Raw genomic sequence first — 23,917 nt, forward strand, 5'->3', positions numbered from 1 at the left:
ACAATCATGAAGTGGAATGAGCTCAGTGAGGTTGGATGGAGAGTATTTGTGAACAGCAGTTTTCAGTTCTTTCCACAGATTCTCGATTGGATTCAGGTCTGGACTTTGACTTGGCCATTCTAACACCTGGATATGTTTATTTTTGAACCATTCCATTGTAGATTTTGCTTTATGTTTTGGATCATTGTCTTGTTGGAAGACAAATCTCCGTCCCAGTCTCAGGTCTTTTGCAGACTCCATCGGGTTTTCTTCCAGAATGGTCCTGTATTTGGCTCCATCCATCTTCCCATCAATTTTAACCATCTTCCCTGTCCCTGCTGAAGAAAAGCAGGCCCAAACCATGATGCTGCCACCACCATGTTTGACAGTGGGGATGGTGTGTTCAGGGTGATGAGCTGTGTTGCTTTTACGCCAAACGTAACGTTTTGCATTGTTGCCAAAAAGTTCAATTTTGGTTTCATCTGACCAGAGCACCTTCTTCCACATGTTTGGTGTGTCTCCCAGGTGGCTTGTGGCAAACTTTAAACAACACTTTTTATGGATATCTTTAAGAAATGGCTTTCTTATTGCCACTCTTCCATAACGGCCAGATTTGTGCAATATACAACTGATTGTTGTCCTATGGACAGAGTCTCCCACCTCAGCTGTAGATCTCTGCAGTTCATCCAGAGTGATCATGGGCCTCTTGGCTGCATCTCTGATCAGTCTTCTCCTTGTATGAGCTGAAAGTTTAGAGGGACGGCCAGGTCTTGGTAGATTTGCAGTGGTCTGATACTCCTTCCATTTCAATATTATCGCTTGCACAGTGCTCCTTGGGATGTTTAAAGCTTGGGAAATCTTTTTGTATCCAAATCCGGCTTTAAACTTCTTCACAACAGTATCTCGGACCTGCCTGGTGTGTTCCTTGTTCTTCATGATACTCTCTGCGCTTTTAACGGACCTCTGAGACTATCACAGTGCAGGTGCATTTATACGGAGACTTGATTACACACAGGTGGATTGTATTTATCATCATTAGTCATTTAGGTCAACATTGGATCATTCAGAGATCCCCACTGAACTTCTGGAGAGAGTTTGCTGCACTGAAAGTAAAGGGGCTGAATAATTTTGCACGCCCAATTTTTCAGTTTTTGATTTGTTAAAAAAGTTTGAAATATCCAATAAATGTCGTTCCACTTCATGATTGTGTCCCACTTGTTGTTGATTCTTCACAAAAAAATACAGTTTTATATCTTTATGTTTGAAGCCTAAAATGTGGCAAAAGGTCGCAAAGTTCAAGGGGGGAGAATACTTTCGCAAGGCACTGTATCAAGCAAGGTGTATTAGCTTACCCAATCAATCAATATTCTTATTGACAAAACGTATTACTCCGATTTTGTCCACGCACCTAGCAAATGGCGACATGCTCCTTATAAGCTGCTACTACGACATCAGGCTAGATATTGGTGAACAAAGCCTATGCCGGATATACCCTCATGCAAGGCACACACATATGCATTTACCTATATGTGGGGAAATCTGAGTGACATCGCACGACGTGGTAAGGACTATAGATATTCAGCAGCATGTGACTTGAACGACAGACCTGGCCTAACCGTAACTACTGACCTACTGAGAAAATGTAAATCAACCTTCAACACACCTTACCGGAAGGGGTGAACACAAGTGTTGCCTTGCTGTTGCACAGATAAGAAAGCAATCTTGGCACTCAACCTTTGCCAACGAGATTTCCATTATCATTTGTTTGGTACCACCCTTGACAAAACAGGGTCAGATGAATGAGAAGTACCTTCTGTACATTTTGGTCATTGGAGTAGGCCTATTTACTGAATGAATGTATTATCCAATTCATTAATGAATGATTACATAAACGAATTAATCAATGAATGAGTCAATAAAACAAATGAACGCCTAAATAGCCAAAATAATAGCAATCAGACATATTCCAAAGACCATTCCTTGTGCATAAAACGTCCTGCTTACAGTATTCATTATATTATAAGAAGTATAAAATACATTGTTGCATCATGCATAATGTAGCCTTTAGATTCATGACAATTTGAAGCATGATTGTTCCGTTTTCCAGCACTATCGTCATGACACTTACACATACTGTATATCCGTGCGTAAAAGGTAACATTTGTGACTGATCATAATGCAATAGCAATATATTGCTGGTACATAACGGATGGCTATCACCAAACTCTACATTGTGTACATCCAATGACTTCCAGTTGAAGGTGGAGCTAAGCCAAAGAGATCTTTACAGACCATATAAATACTCCCAGTGTCCACTCTTATGGCACCAGCAATATATTGTGTCCTAGAAACCGCTAGAATGAGTCTCACAGCCAAGGACAAACAGATCGTGACAGCCTTTTTTGGAAAGGTGTCTGGCAAAGCAGAGGACATCGGAAATGAGGCTCTCTCTAGGTAACGACATCTTTATATATTGAACAGATTGTTCTGTAACAGAGTTATGCGGTGCATTTACGCACGTTAAATCATAATACATCATCACATGTTTTTATTTCCAGGACCCTGGTGGTGTACCCCCAGACCAAGACCTACTTCTCCCACTGGACGGACCTGAGCCCCGGCTCTGCTCCCGTCAAGAAGCACGGTCTGACCGTCATGGGAGGCGTCCTGGAAGCGGTGACCAAGATCGACGACCTGGCCGGTGGTCTTCTGACCCTGAGCGAGCTTCACGCCTTCACGCTGCGTGTGGATCCCGCCAACTTCAAGGTGACTAAATAACTTACTGAATCAATAAAACGATTCACCCTTTCTCAAAATATCACAGCGGCAACAGTGTCCAAATTTGAGTCCTATGTATGTATTTTGTGAAGGTTCCAATTGAATCTTCAGAAACACTATATTTTGCATATGGACTGGGCCTAAAACGCTTGATAATAATATATCTATTCCCTCTACATCTACAGATCATCAACCACAACATCCTGGTGGTGCTGGCCATGCTGTTCCCTGACGACTTTACCCCTGAGGTGCACGTGTCTGTGGACAAGTTCCTCGCCAAGTTGGCCCTGGCGCTTTCCGAGAAGTATCGTTAAAAGGCGAGAAGATAAATCCTCTCGGTTTTCTGTGTTGATCATAAATTTGCGCATGTTGTATGATATGAATCATGGAATAAAAATACCGTCATCAACAACTGTTTATCTTGATCGTTTTTATTTAAAGGGAAAGCGGATTTTGCAATGTAAACAATTGTGTGGCGAAAACAGCCAGGCTTAGCATTATGCATCAATTAAACATGACACAAACACAATAGGTTTGGAGAGCCCTGTTATAACATGCATCTTTCAATTGCAACGTCTGCTTATGCCCACACATGTTGTCTCAAGAACATTTTATATTTGTAATTCCCTCAAACACTAAGTTAGGCATACCTCATTTCAAAATAGGCCATCATCACTGTCAATCGTGGATGATAGTTATTACCGGCAAAACTGCGTCTTTATTCCAATAATTTGATAGGTCTTAATTAGTTTCATGGAAATAGTCTATGTATTTTGATCTTGTTGAATGACTATTTAGAGCAGATGGTGTTAACAGACCTAAAGCCTTTCTTGTATTTTGTTTCAATCAAAGCATATATCCCGTTGAGTTTTGGCGCATGATACTTTTTGTTTTGTTTTGTTTGTACTATTCAGCTTCAGCTAACCATTCTAAAATCTCATTAGAAATGATGAAGTGTTTTTGGTGCAACAGTAACATTAGCCTATCGGCCTATTATGCTATGCTATTATATTTGGTTCTGTTATGTAAAATAATAATTCATCGTTATGTGATCTTACGAGACATTGATTCAGCTTTGATCTAACTTTACTAAACGAGCACCATTGTGAGAAGTGCTAATCTTCTATTTGTAATAATAATAATACGTGATGAGTAAGACTATTAGGCTTAAGCAACAGATCTTGATGAGTGTTATTGTAACAGATTGGAGAGCCTTCATGGTTCCAAAAGGACAGCGCGAAATTAACTTTGATTTGATAAGCTTGAACACATGGTTACAATATTCCCTATTACAGAATAAAATAAAAACATAGGGGTAAATAATCAATTCATATTATTTATTTGCAAAGATTGAATCAATAAATCAATTGATCAAATAGCGCACATAAATCATTACTACGTAGAATTAAAGGAAATTCGTTTTAAAACAGCCATAAAATCATGATTTTGCTGTGGTGTCACGTTCTGACCATAGTTCTGTTCTTTTATTCTTTATTCTGTGCTTTGGTCCGATCCTTACTCCTCCTCAGACGAAGAGGAGGAAATCCTTTACATGTGGTGTATTTATGCATCTCAATAAACTATGATCTAAATGCACTTCCAACTTGGCCCAATACAGCCTGGTTCCTCTCTAGGTTTCTTCCTAGGTTCTGGCCTTTCTAGGGAATTTTTCCTAGCCACTGTGCTTCTACACCTGCATTGCTTGCTGTTTGGGATTTTAGGCTGGGTTTCTGTACTTTGAGATATTTGCTGATGTAAGAAGGGCTTTATAAATACATTTGATTTGATTGGAGGCGTACCAGTAGAAATAAGCTGCACAACTTCTAGACTTACATAAACCACAAAAAAAGATGTAGGTCTATTGACGTGGACCTTTCATTTGTTTAAAATAGATGTTAATGTAGGCCATACATGTTGACAAACGAACACATAATGAAAGCGATGACAAATATATTTTCGATTTAGCACTTTATTTTCCCTTTAGAATCGATACATTTATGATACATGCAATGCAGGGCGCTGGATGTTGCTCTGTTTCTGTTGAACGCTCTAGTGGTACTGTCTGCCCAGGGAGCTCACCACGACAGCAAGGAACTTCTGGAAAGCACCCTGGACGTCAGCGGTGAAGTCAGCACCCATTCTTGCAGCAACGACAATAGTCAAGCAGTCAGCCAGCAGCTGCAAAATAAAAAATAAAATTGACATGTATAAAAATGCATTCTGGCACACTATTGAGAGTAGAATATGACCTTGTGAAGTATAAAAGTATAACTAATTTACCCGGAAGTTGTCGGGATCCACGCGCAATTTCTCGGAGTGCAGCACGCTAAGCTCTGCGTAGGTGGCCTTGATGTCATCCATGTTCTTGACAGCCCGGTCCAGTCCGCGCAGGACGGTCTTTCCGTGAGCGGCGACCATTGGGTTTCCCTGGATGGCAGCGGCGTTGTACAGGTTTCCAAAGTTACCGAAATACCTCTGGGTCCAGGGGTACACGACCAGACACCTGTAAGTGAATAATGGGATTTTGAGTGACTGCATTAATCATGTAATATGCACGAGGTCAAATGTAAATGTAGGCCTATTTTTAAGGAGGCATGACAAAGAGCAAAGACCTGGAAAGAGCCGCGGGGCCCACGTCATCGTAGTCCATCTTCTCGAAGATGCTCTGGATTGTTTTGCGCTCGAAGTCTGTCCACTGAACCATATTGACGTTTGTGATGTATCACTCAAGATGATATGTACTGTTCATGCTACTGAAGGGACAGCTTATATACGCGTTTTGTCTCCACACCAAAAGCCAACTATTGGTCTAGCTGTTTTGAGTGGGCTGGGTTAACAATGGTTGTAGAAATTCATTGCAGTACCACGCCAGCCTACTGTAGATTACAACGACCGAAAGGAACAAATCACCAAGACAGTGACGATAGTTCTCATGTGCCTTTTATGCTCATTCATTAATTATCATCATTATTTATTACCAATTCATATTTGAAATGATTTAAGTGGCGTTGGTGGAAACATGGACAGTGTAATATTCCCGTGACTGCCGTGTATAGACAAATAATTAACACTTTGTTTTTCAGAAAGTCAAATTAAGAAAAAAGTTCTGCCAAAAGCCGATAAAGAAAATATGTTGCCTGCCTTTTATTTTATTTGATTTAGGCCTAATAAAACATGCATTTTAGTGTTTTTTAAAATAATTTATTTTCCTTTTATTAATCTACATTTTTTTGATGATAAAGCATGTTTTCATTCACAATACCATTTTTTTTACTATAGTATTTTATTGAATAATATGACTTAAAATTACGATATCAAGATGTGTGTGCCTATGTTTTTTCAAGTAAGTGCACGTTTGAGCAATTATTTAAATAATGATTGGTGTATGAAGTTGTATAATATTAAATGGTGCAAACTAACCTAATAAATTACCTATTGTAGTCATCTTTGTAAGAGCTGGGCCATTCTCATGTAAAGTTTGGGTCAGAAATCTGATCCAAGACCAGTGCTTCTGGCTTATTGATTATTTCATGAAATAATAACCTGGTCTAAATACTGGTAATGCAGGTCTCCAGAAGACAAACAGTAATGACATATATCACATAAGGATGTAAGGTCATATCATGTATTGTATTTAATTTTATTTCACCTTTATTTAACCAGGTAGGCCAGTGGAGAACAAGTTCTCATTTACAACTGCTACCTGGCCAAGATAAAGCAAAGCAGTGCGATAAAAACAACAACGTACAGTCATAATGATTGTGATACAATAATGGTAGCCTAATAATGATAATGATGATCATGATGATAATAATGATAATGAAGGTGGTGGTTACCTATTACTAAAGTAATTGCTATTACTATCAATGGCATTTTTTTTTGATTTCACCTTTATTTAACCAGGTAGGCTAGTTGAGAACAAGTTCTCATTTGCAACTGCGACCTGGCCAAGATAAAGCATAGCAGTGTGAACAGACAACAACACAGAGTTACACATGGAGTAAACAAAACATACAATCAATAATACAGTAGAACAAACGAAAGAAAAAAAAACAATGTGGACCCACAGTGGAGTAGTTTTCAACTTTGTGGATAGTGGATATATTTGTGTTATTATTTCAATCATCAATAATTATATCAATAATCTAGGTCTATCAATTAAATAAATAAGTAACTAAACATTAAAACACATATAGCCTACGATTAATCACCAAGGACAACAACGTTTCAGATTCGATCCGTAGGATTCATTTATTGCAACTTTTCATTTCAATTGGTACCCTACAAAGATTGTAAAGTGGAAATCTGTCTCATTGCTTAACGGAACTTCTCAGACAGAGCCAGGGCCAGCTGGGCCAGAAACGTGTCTGTGGCCACGTGCAGCTCAGGGGTGAAGTCGTCAGGGAACATCATGGCCAGCGTCACCAGCATGTTGTGGTTTAAGATCTGGGGATGTGAAAAAAGAGCAGAAACATTATTAGAAGCATATTTCACGAGTATGTTTCTGAAAATTGAAATCCATACATTAAGCTATTACAGTATTCAAACTTGGACGGTTGCTAATGGAAAAAATCTACCAGTGAGAAAGAAAACAAGTGCATTTTTAACTATTTACTAACCTTGAAGTAGACAGGATCCACTCTCAACATGAAGGCGTGCAACTCGCTGAGTATAAGAAGACCAGCACTAAGGTCGTCAATCTTCCCAATGGCATCCAGGACGCCTCCCATGCCCCTGACCGGGGCAGATCCGAGGCTCAGGTCCTTCCAGTGGGAGAAATATGTCTTGGTCTGGGGGTACACCAGCAGCGTCCTGGGAGGTTGAAAACATACGTCGGTTAAGCGTGGCATGTTTATCGTTGTACTATATGACCCCACTGTTTAATTTGATTTGCATGTGCGAGTTCCATTTTTACGCACGTGTATGGTAAGGAATTTTCAACCATTCACAAGTAATTAAAATGTCTTAAATACTTGTATTGATCAATTACTTGTATTAATAATTCAATAATTGTAATTACCTGGAAAGCACCTCGTTGGCAACATCCTCTGCCCTGCCGTCAACCTTGCCAAAAAGGCCTTGACAATTGCCTTGTCCTTAGCGGAGAGACTCATTGTTGCTTCAACTTCTTGACTTGCTGCCAACCAACTCAATAGAGCTCACTCTTTCGGGGCACTTTTTGTGTATTGTCTGATCTGCCCAAGCACAATGCTGCTGCCCAGAAACCACCTCCAAAAGAGACCCGTTGGTTATCTCTTATCATAGCGTGCCATCTTAGTTGTTTACAACTCATGGCACACAGCCAAGTATAGATAAAAAAAAGTTATGGGCGTATGGCAAGGTTATTCAACCGTTATTTTCTTCTTTCTTTTAGTGGATTTGTTATTATTATTTTATTTAGAATGTTATGAATATCGCTGGCAAAACAGCATAAACGAATGTTGAATGGCATACCGAGAGTAGAAAAGAGGAGCATACATTTTTTTTATTATGTCAACTTTATTTCTCAACTCCTAATATTGAGCCCAATAACACTCACTGGAGAATCTGACCTATGCTTTGAAAAAGGACCTGCTAATAGGCTAGTGCCGCAAGTGCTGCTGGCTGCTGTTAAGCTTTCTTGACTTGGACATTCCTTTGTTTATCCAGCTAAACAGCTGTTTTTAGCGAAAATGTGTTTGGAGTTTACACTTCCTCTTCCACCTATAACGGAGGAGGTCAACATAATTAAAAACAATCTACCAAATTAATATATATTCATTTTGAAATGTTGATTACTTCTCCTTGCCATTGACACTACATGACCAAAAGTATGTATCCACCTGCTCATCGAACATGGGAATGATTTGCTGCAAGAACAGCCTCCACTCTTCTGGGAAGGCTTTCCACTTGATGTTGGAACATTGCTGTGGGGACTTGCTTCCATTCAGCAACAAGAACATTAGTGAGGTCAGGGACTGATTTGGGCTAGTCGGCATTCCAATTCATCCCAAAGGTGTTCAGTGAGGTTGTGGTCAGAGTTCTTCCACACAGATCTCGACAAACCATTTCTGTATGGACCTCACTTTGTGCATGGGGGAAATGTAATGCTGAAACAGGAAAGGGCCTTCTCCAAACTGTTGCCCCAATGTTGGAAGCACAGAATTGTCTAGAAGGTATGTATGTTGTAGCGTTAAGATTTCCCTTCACTGGAACTAAGGGGCCTAGCCCAAACCATGAAAAACAGCCCCAGACCCATTCCTCCTCCACCAAACTTTACAGTAGGCACTATGCAATCGGACAGGTAGCGTTCTCCTGGCATCTGCCAAACCCAAATTAGTCAGACGAACTGCCAGATGGTGAAGCGTGATTCATCACTCCAGAGAATGCGTTTCCTCTGCTCTGCTCCAGAGTTGGCAAGCGTTACACCACTCCAGCCGAAGCTTGGCATTGTGCATGGTGATCTTAGGCTTGTGTGCGGCTGCTCGGCAATGGAAATCCATTTCATGAAGCTCCTGACAAATAGTTATTGTGCTGACGTTGCTTCCAGAGGCAGTTTGGAATTCCAGAGTGAGTGTTGCAACCAAGGACAGACGATTTTTACGCGTAATGCGCTTCAGCACTCGGCGGACCCATTCTGTGAGCTTGTGTGGCCTACCACTTTGCGGCTGGGCAATTGTTGCTCCTAGACTTTTCCACTTCACAATAACAGCACTAACAGTTGACCAGGGCAGCTTTAGCAGAGCAGAAATTTGACAAACTGACTTGTTGGAAAGGTGGCATCCTATGACTGTGCCACTTTGAAAGTCACTGAGCTCTTCAGTAAGGCCATTCTACTGCCAATGTGTGTCTATGGAGATTACATGGCTGTGTGCTCGATTTCAAACACCTGTCAGCAACGGGTGTGGCTGAAATAGCTGAACCCATTCATTTGAAGGGGTGTCCACATACTTTTGTCCATGTAGTGTACTTTTGTATATACAGTATAGTGTATCATTCACCTGATCATAAGACAAGATGTGGATTTTTTTCCCGCTAACTTCCTATGGGGTTCCTTGGGTCGCCGGTTTGACAGGGCAAGACAATTTTGAAGACCCCTGGCCCCTGGAGATATGGATATTCAACAACAATGAGTGAACTCCCATTCTCAACAGAATGAAAACAGGAGTCCACAACACTTTAGAGCTGGACAGTAGGGTCAAAGCCTTTGTCACAATTTAAGCTTATACTTTGTCAACATTTGGCCATAACACGACAACACAAGGATTCTCTTTAGACTGTGAAAATGTTGTGCTGAAAGGACAGCTCCGCTAATCGGTCAGGATGCAGCATAGAGACAGCGATGGTCAGGATGAACTTGGTGGTGCTGAAGAACAGCTCCAAAATTTAGAGAAATCGTACTGATGATGAGGGCACACTTTGTCTCAACAGCTACCAAATATTAGCCACTGTAATAGTTTTTGTAGTTTCATCCTAATAACTATATTTATATGGATTCATTGAATGAAATTGATTAATTTATATTATGTATCTTATAATATAATTTGTATTTCCCAGGTGTCTTATTGTATATCCATGGACTCAGAGGTACTTTGGAACCTTTGGAGACTTAAACAGTGCAGCGGCTATCATGGGCAATAAAACAGTTGCCAGGCATGGCATCACTGTGCTGAACGGCATCGAGCGAGCTGTGTAGAATATGGACGACATCAAGAACACCGGCACTCATTGATTTACATCCAAGAGGATTAATCCAACTTAAAATTCTCTTTTTTATGTCAGTTAGGATCACCACTTAATTTTAAGAAATTTTAATGTTACAATAAAGTAGAGAGAATTATTATTTCAGCTTTAATTTATTTCATCACATTCCCAGTGGGTCAGAAGTTTACATACTGTACACTCAATTAGTATTTGGTAGCATTGTCTTTAAATTGTTAAACTTGGGTCAAACGTTTTGGGTAGCCTTCCACAAGCTTCCCACAATAAGTTGGGTGAATTTTGGCCCATTCCTCCTGACAGAGCTGGTGTAACTGAGTGAGGTTTGTAGGCCTCCTTGCTCACACACGCTTATTCAGTTCTGCCCACACATTTTCTATAAGATTGAGGCCAGGGCTTTGTGATGGCCACTCCAATACGTTGACTTTGTTGTCCTTAAGCCATTTTGCCACAACTTTGGAAGTATACTTGGGGTCATTGTACATTTGGAAGACCCATTTGTGACCAAGCTTCAACTTCCTGACTGATGTCTTGAGATGTTGCTTCAATATATCCACATAATATTCCTCTATTCCATCTATTTTGTGAAGTGCACCAGTCCCTCCTGCAGCAAAGCACCCCCACAACATGATGCTGCCACCCCCTTGCTTCACGGTTGGGATGTTGTTCTTTGGCTTGCAAGCCTCCCCCTTTTTCCTCCAAACATAACGATGGTCATTATGGCCAAACAGTTCTATTTTTGTTACATCAGACCAGAGGACATTTCTCCAAAAAGTACGATCTTTGTCCCCATGTGCAGCTGCAAACTGTAGTCTGCCATTTTTATGGCGGTTTTGAAGCAGTGGCTTCTTCCTTCCTGAGTGCGCCTCCACAGTCCAGTACGTTCTGTGCCTCCTCCTCGCACTCGCCCTGAGGTGCGTGTCATCAGCCCGGTGCCACCTGTACCGGTCCCACGCATCAGATCTCCAGTGCGCCCCCACAGTCCAGAGCTTCCGGCGACAGTTCCCAGTCCAGAGCTTCCGGCGACAGTTCCCAGTCCAGAGCTTCCGGCAACAGTTCCCAGTCCAGAGCTTCCGTTGACAGTTCCCAGTCCAGAGTTTCCGGCGACAGTTCCCAGTCCAGAGCTTCCGGTGACGGGCCACAGTCCAGAGCTTCCAACGACGGGCCAAAGTCCGGAACCTCATACGACGGGCCACAGTCCGGAACCTCCAACGACGGACCACAGTCCAGAACCTCCTACGACAGGCCACAGTCCGGAACCTCCAACGACGGGCCACAGTCCGGAAACTCTAACGACAGGCCACAGTCCGGAACCTCCAACGACGGGCTACAGTCCGGGGCCTCCAGTGACGATCCCCGGGGCCTCCGGCAATGATCCTCAGTCCAGAGCCTCCGGAGATGATCCATGGTCCGGTTCCACAAAAGCGGAAGGATCAGCGTAAGGAGGGGGGGCTGCATCAAGAACCGGAGCCGCCACCGAAGGTAGATGCCCACCTGGACCCTGCCCTATAGGTTCAGGTTTGCGGCCGGGAGTACACACCTTTTGGGGGGGTGGGGTACTGTCACGCCCTGACCTTAGATATCTCTGTTTTCTATAGATTTTCTATAGATTTTGGTTAGGTCAGGGTGTGACTAGGGTAGGTACTCTAGTGTTGTATGTCTAGGGTTTTGTAAAAAGTTTTAAAGATATGTGAAGAGGGGGGGCTGCATCAAAACCGGAGCCGCCACGAAGGTAGATGCCCACCTGGACCCTGCCCTATAGGTTCAGGTTTGCGGCCGGGAGTACACACCTTTTGGGGGGGTGGGGTACTACACGACCTTAATACGTCCTACTGATTTTCTATAGATTTTGGTTAGGTCAGGGTGTGACTAGGGTAGGTACTCTAGTGTTGTATGTCTAGGGTTTTGTATGTCTAGGGTTTTGGGGATCACATTTAGGCAGTCCTGTTTCCCACTTTCTGTTGTGGGATCTTGTCTATGTGTAGTTGCTTGTCTGCACTATATTGTATAGCTTCAGGTTTGTTTGTTATTTTGTTAGTTTGGTGTTCATTCTTTTAAATAAGAGAATGTACGAATTCCACGCTATGCCTTGGTTCGTTCCTTATAACGAACGTGACACTCACTATATGACGGCTGCATGGTCCCATGGTGTTTATACTTGCATACTATTGTTTGTACAGATGAACGCGGTACATTCAGGCATTTGGAAATTGCTCCCAAGAATGAACCAGACTTGTAGAGGTCTACATTTTTGTTTCTCAGTTCTTGGCTGATTTCTTTGATTTTCCTATGATGTGAAGCAAAGAGGCACTGAGTTTGAAGGTAGGCCTTGAAATCCATACACAGGTACACATCCAATTGACTCAAATTATGTCAATTCGCCTATCAGAAGCTTCTAAAGCCATGACATAATTTTCTGGAATTTTCCAAGCTGTTTATTAAAGGCACAGTCAACTTAGTGTATGTAAACTTCTGACCCACTGGAATTGTGATACAGTGAATTATAAGTGAACTAATCTGTCTGTAAACAATTGTTGGAAAAATGACTTGTGTCATGCACAAAGTAGACTTGCCAAAACTATAGTTTGTTAACAAGATATTTGTGGAGTGGTTGAAAAACGAGTTTTAGGGGCCTCCCGGGTGGCGCAGTGGTTAAGGGCGCTGTACTGCAGCGCCAGCTGTGCCATCAGAGTCCTGGGTTGATAAACAAGATTGAAAAAACTATTTGACATAGGAACACATAAACAAAATGCAAAAAAACGATTTGATATAACAAAGTAATATATATTAGATAATTAGGCTAATTAAGGACTATGTATATATTATGAATGGATTGATAGTATTTGTAAAATACAATTTCCTAAACTCAAAGGACAGGAGGTTCCTCTGATAAATGTATTTTATAGGGTTCTTTTGACTAACTGATTTATTGTTATTAATAAACAAAAATGTATCTCATGTTGATCTGGATAAAGCTAGAATCCTTAGTTGAAACAATGACAAAGTAGTCATGGTCTGTTTTGGTAAAAAGCTGAGGGATGGGCATAGAGAGATGTGACCATTCTCAAAATCGTAGACAGAGCTATGGATGCAAGGACTGACTATCCATGATATCAAAATTATAGTTTTAACCATGTTTTGAGGCTATGCAGTGTCTGTTTACATTTAAATTGTTTGCAAACAGAGTAAAAGAGTCAAACAAGCTTATATGTTGGGTTCTTATTGGGTATGACGGTTGAACTGATCTCATGAGGCATTTACAAGTTGTATTCTTTAAGAATCAATGGGTATATATTATTAATTCCCAAAATCGATGTACAGTTGAAGTCGGATGTTTACATACACCTTAGCCAAATACATTTAATCTCAGTTTATCACAATTCATTTAATTCTGACATTTAATCCAAGTTAAAATTCTCTGTTTTATGTCAGTTAGGATCACCACTTAATTTTAAGAATTTCGAATGTCAGAATAATAGTAGAGTGAATGATCTATTTCAGCTTTTATTTATTTCATCACAGTCCCAGTGGGTCAGAAGTTTACATACTGTACACTCAATTCCTGAGCAGCCTTTCAGGTTATGCCGATACAGGACTCGTTTTACTGTGGATATAGATACTTTTGTACCTGTTTCCTCAATCCAGCATCTTCACAAGGTCCTTTGCTGTTGTTCTGGGATTGATTTGCACTTTTCGCACCGATGCACGTTCATCTCTAGGTGACAGAACACGTCTCCTTCCTCCTCCTCCCTTCTTCCTCCTCCTCCCTCCTCACCTTAGATATCTCTGTTTTCTATAGATTTTGGTTAGGTCAGGGTGTGACTAGGGTGGGTACTCTAGTGTTGAATGTCTAGGGTTTTGTATGTCTAGGGTTGTTGTAGGTCTAGGGGTTTTGTATTTCTATGTTGGCCTGATATGGTTCCCAATCAGAGACAGTTGTTTATCGTTGTCTCTGATTGGGGATCATATTTAAGCAGCCCTGTCTCCCACTTTCTGTTGTGGGATCTTGTCTATGTGTAGTTGCCTGTCTCCACTATATTGTATAGCTTCACGTTTCGTTTGTTATTTTGTTAGTTTGTTTGGTGTTCATTCTTTTAAATAAGAGAAGGTACGCATACCACGCTGCACCTTGGTTCGATCCTTATAACGAACGTGACAGAAGATCCCGCCATTTAAGGACCAAGCAGCGTGGTCAGGAGGAATGGACCTGGGAGGAGATTCTGGATGGAGCCGGACCCTGGACGCAGGCTGGGGGAGTATCGCCGTCCTCAGGAGGAGATAGAGGCAGCGAAAGCAGAACGGCGATATTACGAGGAGTTGTACCAACGAGACAAGCACGAGAGGCAGCTCCAAAAAAGTTTTGGGGGGGTGCATACGGAGTGGTCGGCGGAGCCGAGGGCTGAACCAGAGCTCGATGCAAGTGAGGAGCTTAACACAAGATTCCGGAGAGAAGTGCTAGCATTGAGAGCGTTGCAGAGCGGGCGTGCTGAGGAACGTGTGACTGGTCAGGCACCGTATTATGCAGTGATGCGCATGGTGTCTCCAGTTCGCATTCATAGCCCGGTGTGCTGTATTCCAGCTCCCCGCATTGACCAGGCTAGAATGGGAATCCAGCCAGGACGGATGGTGCCGGCTCAGCGCTCCTGGTCTCCAGTATACCTCCTTGGACCAGGATATCCTGCGCAGGTTCTGTGAACTGTGTCTCCGGTATGTCTGCACAGCCCAGTGCATCCTGTGCCAGCGCCCCGCATTTGCAGGGCGAAAATAAACATCCAGCCAGGACGGGTTGTGCCAGCTCTACGCTCCAGACCTCCAGTGCGCCTCCACAGTCCAGTAAGTCCTGTGCCTCTTCTCCGTACTCGCCCTGAGGTGCGTGTCATCGGCCCGGTGCCACCTATACCGGTCCCACGCATCAGGTCTCCAGTGTGCATCCACAGTCCAGTACGTCCTGTTCCTGCTCCTCGCATTCACCTTGAGGTATGTGTCCCCAGCCCGGTACCACCATTGCCGGCACCACGCATCAGATCTCCAGTGCGCCTCCACAGTCCAGTAAGTCCTGTGCCTCCACTCCACACTCGCCCTGAGGTGCGTGTCATCAGCCCGGTGCCACCTGTACCGGTCCCACACATCAAGTCTCCAGTGCGCATCCACAGCCCAGTACGTCCTGTGCCTCCTCTCCGTACTCGCCCTGAGGTGTGTGTAATCAGCCTTGTGCCACCTATACCGGTCCCACGCATCAGGTCTCCAGTGCGCCTCCACAATCCAGAGCTTCTGGCGACAGTTCCCAGTCCAGAGCTTCCGGTGACAGTTCTCAGTCCAGAGCTTCCAGCGACGGTTCACGGTCCGGAGCTTCCAACGATGGGCCAAAGTGCGGAACCTCTAAGGACGGGCCACAGTCCGGAACCTCCAACAACGGGCCACAGTCAAGGGCCTCCAACGACGGTCAACAGTCCGGGGCCTCCAGCGACGGTCCCCAGTCCGTTGTCTCCAGCGACGGTCCCCAGTCCGGGGTTTCCAGCGACGGTCCGCAGTCCGGGGCCTCCAGCGACGGTCCCCAGTCTGGGGTCTCCAGCAACAGTCCCCAGTCCGGGGTTTCCAGCGACGGTCCCCAGTCCGGGGTCTCCAGAGATGATCCCCTCTGGCGATGATCCGCAGTCCAGAGCCTCCGGAGATGATCCATGGGGGGCTGCGTCCAAAACTAGAGCCGCCACCGAAGGTAGATGACCACCTGGGGCGGCAGGGTAGCCTAGTGGTTAGAGCGTTGGACTAGTAACCAAAAGGTTGCAAGTTCGAATCCCCAAGCTGACATGGTACAAATCTGTTGTTCTGCCCCTGAACAGGCAGTTAACCCACTGTTCCTAGGCCGTCATTGAAAATAAGAATTTGTTCTTAACTGACTTGCCTAGTAAAATAAAGGTAAAATAAAAAAATTAAAAACCTGGACCCTCCCCTATAGGTTCAGGTTTGTGGCCGGGAGTCCGCACCTTTTGGGGGGGTGGGGTACAGTGTTGTATGTCTATAGATTTTGGTTAGGTCAGGGTGTGACTAGGGTAGGTACTCTAGTGTTGTATGTCTAGGGTTTTGGGGATCATATTTAGGCAGTCCTGTTTCCCACTTTAGTTTGTGGGATCTTGTCTATGTGTAGTTGCCTGTCTGCACTATATTGTATAGCTTCAGGTTTGTTTGTTATTTTGTTAGTTTGGTGTTCATTCTTTTAAATAAGAGACTGTACGCATTCCACGCTATGCCTTGGTTCGTTCATTATAACGAACGTGACACTATATGACGGCTGCATGGTCCCATGGTGTTTATACTTGCGTACTATTGTTTGTACAGATGAACGCGGTACATTCAGGCATTTGGAAATTGCTCCCAAGAATGAACCAGACTTGTAGAGGTCTACATTTTTGTTTCTGAGGTCTTGGCTGATTTATTTGGATTTTCCTATGATGTGAAGCAAAGAGGCACTGAGTTTGAAGGTAGGCCTTGAAATCCATACACAGGTACACATCCAATTGACTCAAATTATGTAAATTAGCCTATCAGAAGCTTCTAAAACCATGACATCATTTTCTGGATTTTTCCAAGCTCTTTAAAGGCACAGTCAACTTAGTGTAAACTTCTGACCCACTGGAATTGTGATACAGTGAATTATAAGTGAACTAATCTGTCTGTAAACAATTGTTGGAAAAATGATTTGTGTCATGCACAAAGTAGATGTCCAACCGACTGGCCAAAACTATAGTTTGTTAACAAGATATTTGTGGAGTGGTTGAAAAACTAGTTTTATTGACTCCAACATAAGTGTATGTACTCTTCCGACTTCAACTGTAGCAACTTGGGAGTCTAGGTTTAAACTCTCGATCACTCAACAATTTCTTGCCACACAAATACATGAACCTAACATTGAATACCAGAACTGTTATGAGAAGTTTACTTGAACTTTTGAGTTAGACGATTGTGTGTTGAATCAGGAATTAATCATTGCAGTCCTGATATCATTTAAACGCATAGTATTAATTCAAGCACCATTAAACACACGGTTGTATTTATTAGTTGCATTGGTTAGTTCATGCACAGCTAATGTAACATGTCAGTGTGGTTAATTGGCAAATATTTTAGTTATTTGCTAAATATTTGTATATCGCACATTATCCATATCTGATTAACAAGGTTGAAATATTTACACACTTAGTTCATAATGCATATGTGCCACCATATTGATGTTCATGCAAGAAAATAAGGCACAGATTAAAAAAATATTAATTTGTGGAAGATTTTATTTGCTTTAGTAGAAGGAACAACATGTGCCTCTAAACAAATGATCAGCGCTTGTTGGTACTCTGGTGGTCGTCGGTCTCTGAGTGGAGGGGCTCTAGTGGTACTGTCTGCCCAGGGAGCTCACCACGACGGCCAGGAACTTCTGGAAAGCGCCCTGGACATCAGCGGTGAAGTCAGCACCCATTCTCGCAGCAACGACAATAGTAAGGCAGTCAGCCAGCAGCTACAAAAGAAAGATGCAAATGGACAAGTAAGAAAACGTATTCTGCCACACTATTGTAAGAAAACGCATTCTGCCACACCATTGTAAGAAAACGCATTCTGCCACACCATTGTAAGAATACGTATTCTGCCACACCATTGTAAGAAAACGCATTCTGCCACACCATCTATGCCACACCATAGATAGGCAAGTACCTTGTGTGAAGTAGAACATTTCAATTTACCCGGAAGTTGTCTGGATCCACGCGCAGTTTCTCGGAGTGCAGCACGCTCAGCTCTGCGTAGGTGGCCTTGATGTCATCCATGTTCTTGACAGCCCGGTCCAGTCCGCGCAGGACGGTCTTTCCGTGAGCGGCGACCATTGGGTTTCCCTGGATGGCAGCGGCGTTGTACAGGTTTCCAAAGTTACCGAAATACCTCTGGGTCCAGGGGTACACAACCAGACATCTGTAGAAATAATAAACAGTTAAGAATTACACAAAGGTGATATCTGCATACACACATATCTTACGGAAATCAATTAATGTGTCATTTGGAGATGTCAATTACGCGTTAATTACGCGCCTGTCTCAAGTACGACTTCGTCTTGAAAATCATAATAACAAGCGCATAATAATATAATAACAATATAATAACATGACTAATTCCAATAATTTGTAGACCACAGTTTTAAATGCACTACCTGGAAAGAGCCGCGGGCCCAACGTCATCGTAGTCCATCTTCTCGAAGACGCTCTGAATGGTGGCGCGCTCAAAGTCTGTCCACTGAACCATGTTGCTAGCTGTTGAAGTTTCTTTCACAGAGGCTAACAAATCATTTACACTTTGTCTTCGCTTGAGCAGCGTTTTTAAAAGGATCGGGACGCTCCTCCCTAAAGACAGCGATGGGTGGGGTCATGGTAAGGGGCTGTATAAGCCAAAAGTCACAGATTTTACTGAGATAATAATGTGAAGTTTTACCGTTTACCATACATGTTTAAAAGCAATTTTACAATAATACACTGTCCTAAAATCATCAATTTAAGTATTAGGTTACATACCAATTATTACATTATTAGAAATATTAACAAAAATAAGCCCCAAATAGTGGGGAAATATACCATTCTCAACACATGGAAATACATGTAATATGCCTACTATCTGAAGATATAGACCTATTGCACATTAATCACACTTGGTGGGGATTCAATTACTTTGTCTGAGAAACATTTTTCAACTATCTCTGTGTATGCATATAGTCAGATATTAGTAAGATATAACTACGATATTAATATATTACTAAGATATATGAAATAGCCTACTACGATATTACATATTTTTTATCCTTGTAATACATTTCTAAACAAATGAATTGATATTTCACCTCTATGTTCTTGCTGTGCTAGTAAGGTCGAACCCATTTAATATTAATTTTTATAGTTGCACTATTCCAATCTATTTGGGGGTAATGCATCTCTACTGTCAACTTCTCCATATTTCTGAATACAGGCTTCTATTTCTTACTTATGATACAAGCAATTTAGCTAATGACAATACAATTAGACTTATCTTTATTGGTTAAATACCATAAAGCCAGAGTGATAAATAAATTAACGAATATTGAATTATTTTGTACTGAAATAAAATATGGAAATTACTGACTCCCTTGTGAAAACTACCAGCATTAAAAAACCTCTCAACACATCTCTAATATTAAAAACTTCGTAGACTTCAATGACTGTCATAATCATGTATATATCTATATATTTTTTATCCATCTCTACCCTGTGTGTTTTATGTTTGATATTGTGTGCTGCTCAGAAGGTGCTAACAATGTCTTTGTAAGTCTTGTATGGAGGATTGTACCAACTTTTTGTCCAGTAAAATAAGCAGTGAAGTGTAATAACTTGAGGGGGATTGTGCCTATTGAACATTAACAAAAGGCATGTTGTATCTTGTTTATCTTGGAGGTGGGTCTGCATTGGGTGGGGCTCGCGGCTAATATAAAAAGTATTGGTTTGTAAGAGCTCATCACTGAACTTCTACTCCAGCATCGTCTTTAACTACAACCATGAGTCTCACCCCTAAGGACAAGAAAATGGTCAAGGCCTTCTGGGCTAAGGTGGCCGGCAAAGCTGAGGACATCGGCTGCGATGCTCTGTCTAGGTAATGGCTGTCATGCTGCTAATATTATAGCTGTTTTTGAAGAAAAATGTAGACTGTTTTTGTGTTAGCATACCATCTTTCTTGACATGTTTTTTTTCTTCCGGTGCAGGACGCTGGTTGTGTACCCCCAGACCAAGACCTACTTCTCCCACTGGAAGGACCTGAGCCCCGGCTCTGCCCCAGTCAGGAAGCACGGTGGGACCATCATGGGAGGCATCAGTTTAGCCGTGGCCAGCATCGACGACATCAGCGCAGGTCTCCTCGCCCTCAGCGAGCTGCATGCCTTCAAGCTGCGTGTCGATCCCGCCAACTTCAAGGTCAGGACAGTCACAGCATTATTTATAATAATTTGTTTACCGTTGACACCAAATGAAAATGTATCGTTAAAATGCATTTAAAATATATCGGGTACTCTTTACAGTAAAATGGACAACGTAGATTATTAAATAAAATATTCTATTAAAACATGTAGCGTACTAATAATGTTCATTCCTTTCGTCCTGTAGATCCTGTCCCACAACATCTTGGTGGTGCTGGCTATCTTGTTCCCCAATGATTTCAACCCCGAAGCTCATGTGGCCATGGACAAGTTCCTGGCAGCGGTGGGCCGGGCTCTGTCTGAGAAGTACCGATAAGATGTGGACAGAAGGCATCAGACCAGACGGATTGCAGCATTGATCAGCACTGTGCTCAGCTCTGTATTGTTCTAAAATATAATTAAATGTTAAAACGCACATAATTACGTTTTTTGGTCTTTACTTTGGTTTTTAATTAGTTGTTTTGTAGAGCACAGGACCTGATATGATTACATAAGTTGCTGTTTGCAAGTCTGAAAGACATCGAAAGTCAAAAAGGTATTAATAAAGAAAATGGAAACTATATGCAAAACATTTCCACACAAAGCGGTCCTTAGAGAAGTTAGCAGTAAAAGTTTAGAAGTAAATAAATGAAATCAGAGAAGGGGAACAAAGTTGAAATAGTAGCCTATAGATCAATCAAATGGCTTGCTTAGAACTTGCTATTGATTAACAAGATTTAACAAACTATTTGACATAGGAACACACAAACAACATGGAAAAAACGATTTGATATAACAAAGTAATATATATTATATAATTAGGCTAATTAAGGACTATGTTCATATTATGAATGGATTGATAGTATTTATAAAATACAATTTCCTAAACTCAAAGTTGTCAAGGACATGAGGTGCCTCTTATAAATGTATTTAGTATTTTATAGGGTTCTTTTGACTAACTGATTTATTGTTATTAATAAACAAAAATGTATCTCATGTTGATCTGGATAAAGCTAGAATCCTTAATTGAAACAATGACAAAGTAGTCATGGTCTGTTTTGGTAAAAAGCTGAGGGATGGGCATAGAGATATGTGACCACTCTCAAAATCGTAGACAGAGCTATGGATGCAAGGACTGACTATCCATGATATCAAAATTATAGTTTTAACCAATGTTTTGAGGCTATGCAGTGTCTGTTTACATTTAATTTGTTTGCAATCAGAGTAAAAGAGTAAAACAAGCTTATATATTGGGTTCTGATTGGGTACGACAGTTGAACTGAGCTCATGAGGTCTTTACAAGTTATATTCTTTAAGAATCAATGGGTATATATTATTAATTCTCAAAATCGATGTACAGTTGAAGTCGGAAGTTTACATACACCTTAGCCAAATACATTTAAACTCAGTTTTTCACAATTCCTGACAAAGAGGATACTGCTGTTGCAAATAAATGATTAACGTTTCAATCGTTTCCTTCTCCCAGCTGCTGGGCGACTGCCTCACGGTTGTTCTGGCCTCCCAGATGAGGCGCGGCTTCACGCCAGACGTCCAAGCGGCCTGGCAGAAGTTCCTGACCGTGGTCATCTCTGCTCTAGGCAGACAGTACAACTAAAGACATGTTCTATAGTGGAATACACATATACATTTTATTATAGAAGACATTTTGTATGAATAATAAAATATATTGTTGAGCACACGTCCATGCTCTTCACTTTATTCTGTTTAATGGGGCAGTAAAATAGGAGCCATTAGAAAATGTAGCCAAGCCTACTTGAACTCTTATGCCTTTGGCCTAAGTGAGATTGAGAAACCTCTCTTTGACGCTGGGGTCACGAGAGAGAGTATATTTGGTCAAATATCACAAGCAGCAACGAATTCTAATCAACTGAATAATCAATACATTCATCAGTATTATGTTATAGTAATTATATCAAAACGTTCCTTCTTTTCTAATACACTACCGTAGGAAAAGTAACGTAGTCAATCATGTTGCCTCAGGTAGGCAGAATTTGCATAAACAGTATCAGTCAAAAGTTTGGACACGCCTACACATTCAAGAGTTTTTCTATATTTTTACTATTTTCCTACATTGTAGAATAATAGTGAAGACAGCAAAACTATGAAATAACACATATGGAATCATGTTGCAACCAAAAAAAGTGTTAAACAAATCCCAAAATATATTTTATATTTGAGATTCTTCAAATAGTAAGTTAAGAACAAATTATTATTTACAATGACAGCCTACCGGGGAACAGTGGGTTAACTGCCTTGTTCAGGGGCAGAACGACAGATCGGGGATTCGATACAGCAACCTTTTGGATACTGGCCCAACACTCTAACCACTAGGCTACCTGTCACATTCACTCATACAGCTTCACCTGGAATGCTTTTCCAACAGTCTTGAAGCAATTCCCATACATACTAAGCACTTGTTGGCTGCTTTTCCTTCCCTCTGCGGTCCAACTCATCCCAATCCATCTCAATTTGGTGGAGGCCAGGTCATCTGATGCAGCACTCCATCACTTTCCTTCTTGTTCAACTAGCCCTTACACAGCCTGGAGGTGTGTTGGGTCATTTTCCTGTTGAAAAACAAATGATAGTCCCACTAAGCCAAAACCAGATGGGATGGTATATTGCTGCAGAATGCTGTGGTAGCCATGACGGTTAAGTGTGCCTTTAAATCTGAATCACAAACAGTGTCACCAGCAAAGCAACCCCACACATCCTCCTCCATACTTCACGTTGGGATCTACACATGCGCAGCACTTGATGGTTTTTGCGACTGCACATGAGGAAACTTTCAAAGTTCTGGAAATGTTCCACATTGATTGACCTTTGTGTCTTAAAGTAATGATGGGCTGTTTATTATCTTTGCTTGTTTGAGCTGTTCTTGACAGAATATGGGCTTGGTCATTTAAATAGGGCTATCATCTGTACATCACCCCTACCATGCCACAAGGGTGGCTACTTTGAGGAATCTCAAATATAAAATATATTTTGATTTGTTTAACACTTTTTTCGTTACTACATGATTGCATATGTGTTATTTCATAGTTTATGTCTTCACTATTATTCTACAAAATTGTAAAAATAAATAAAAACCCTTGAATGAGTAGGTGTGTCCAAACGTTTGACTGGTACTGTATATAGGCCTATAAAACGAACACACAATTGGAAATAATGTGAATTTAAACTTGTCTAGCAGTGAGCTCATATTTGGACGATTTGGTGCTCTAACAAGAGGTGGGGTGCATATTGAGAAAGGGCATCTATCTTTGTCTCTGCTTATCTCAAAGGAAACATGCGTCAGTTTTATCATTGTGTTCTGGTTCCACCCTAGTCGCTCAGTTAGCGTGGCACTGGGATGGTATGCATGTACTTCGATTCAGAGAATATTTCCGGGATAGTATGCCCTACGACATCAGAGTCACTTTCCTTGTTTGAGGTCAATTGGCTATTAATAGCATATATATTAGGCACATTCTGAACATTTGACCTTTTTGTAAGAAA

The 23,917-nt window shown here is 41.6% G+C and overlaps 4 protein-coding genes and 1 pseudogene across 4 annotated transcripts; 2 read left to right on the forward strand and 3 right to left on the reverse strand.

Annotated features, from left to right (window-relative positions):
• The first annotated feature begins 2,299 nt into the window (after positions 1-2,299).
• Positions 2,300-3,071, forward strand: LOC139421263 (hemoglobin embryonic subunit alpha-like). The gene is made up of 3 exons (XM_071171964.1): positions 2,300-2,433; positions 2,538-2,745; positions 2,943-3,071. The coding sequence occupies exons 1-3, from the start codon at positions 2,300-2,302 to the stop codon at positions 3,069-3,071; spliced, it is 471 nt and encodes a 156-aa protein (XP_071028065.1).
• A 1,735-nt stretch (positions 3,072-4,806) lies between these two features.
• On the reverse strand, positions 4,807-5,461 carry LOC139421266 (hemoglobin subunit beta-like). The gene is made up of 3 exons (XM_071171967.1): positions 5,370-5,461; positions 5,038-5,260; positions 4,807-4,935 (listed from the first exon to the last, which is right to left on the reverse strand). Exons 1-3 carry the CDS (start codon positions 5,459-5,461, stop codon positions 4,807-4,809), a joined length of 444 nt encoding a protein of 147 aa, XP_071028068.1.
• Positions 5,462-7,074: 1,613 nt separating this feature from the next.
• On the reverse strand, positions 7,075-7,871 carry LOC139421267 (hemoglobin embryonic subunit alpha-like; annotated as a pseudogene).
• Positions 7,872-17,830: 9,959 nt separating this feature from the next.
• On the reverse strand, positions 17,831-18,732 carry LOC139421264 (hemoglobin subunit beta-like). Its single transcript, XM_071171965.1, has 3 exons — positions 18,641-18,732; positions 18,183-18,405; positions 17,831-17,959 (listed from the first exon to the last, which is right to left on the reverse strand). Exons 1-3 carry the CDS (start codon positions 18,730-18,732, stop codon positions 17,831-17,833), a joined length of 444 nt encoding a protein of 147 aa, XP_071028066.1.
• Positions 18,733-20,008: 1,276 nt separating this feature from the next.
• Positions 20,009-20,738, forward strand: LOC139421265 (hemoglobin subunit alpha-1-like). Its single transcript, XM_071171966.1, has 3 exons — positions 20,009-20,103; positions 20,213-20,420; positions 20,610-20,738. The coding sequence occupies exons 1-3, from the start codon at positions 20,009-20,011 to the stop codon at positions 20,736-20,738; spliced, it is 432 nt and encodes a 143-aa protein (XP_071028067.1).
• Positions 20,739-23,917: the final 3,179 nt, after the last annotated feature.

This window comes from Oncorhynchus clarkii, chromosome 12 (genome assembly GCF_045791955.1).
Source record: "Oncorhynchus clarkii lewisi isolate Uvic-CL-2024 chromosome 12, UVic_Ocla_1.0, whole genome shotgun sequence".
NCBI lineage: Eukaryota > Metazoa > Chordata > Actinopteri > Salmoniformes > Salmonidae > Oncorhynchus > Oncorhynchus clarkii.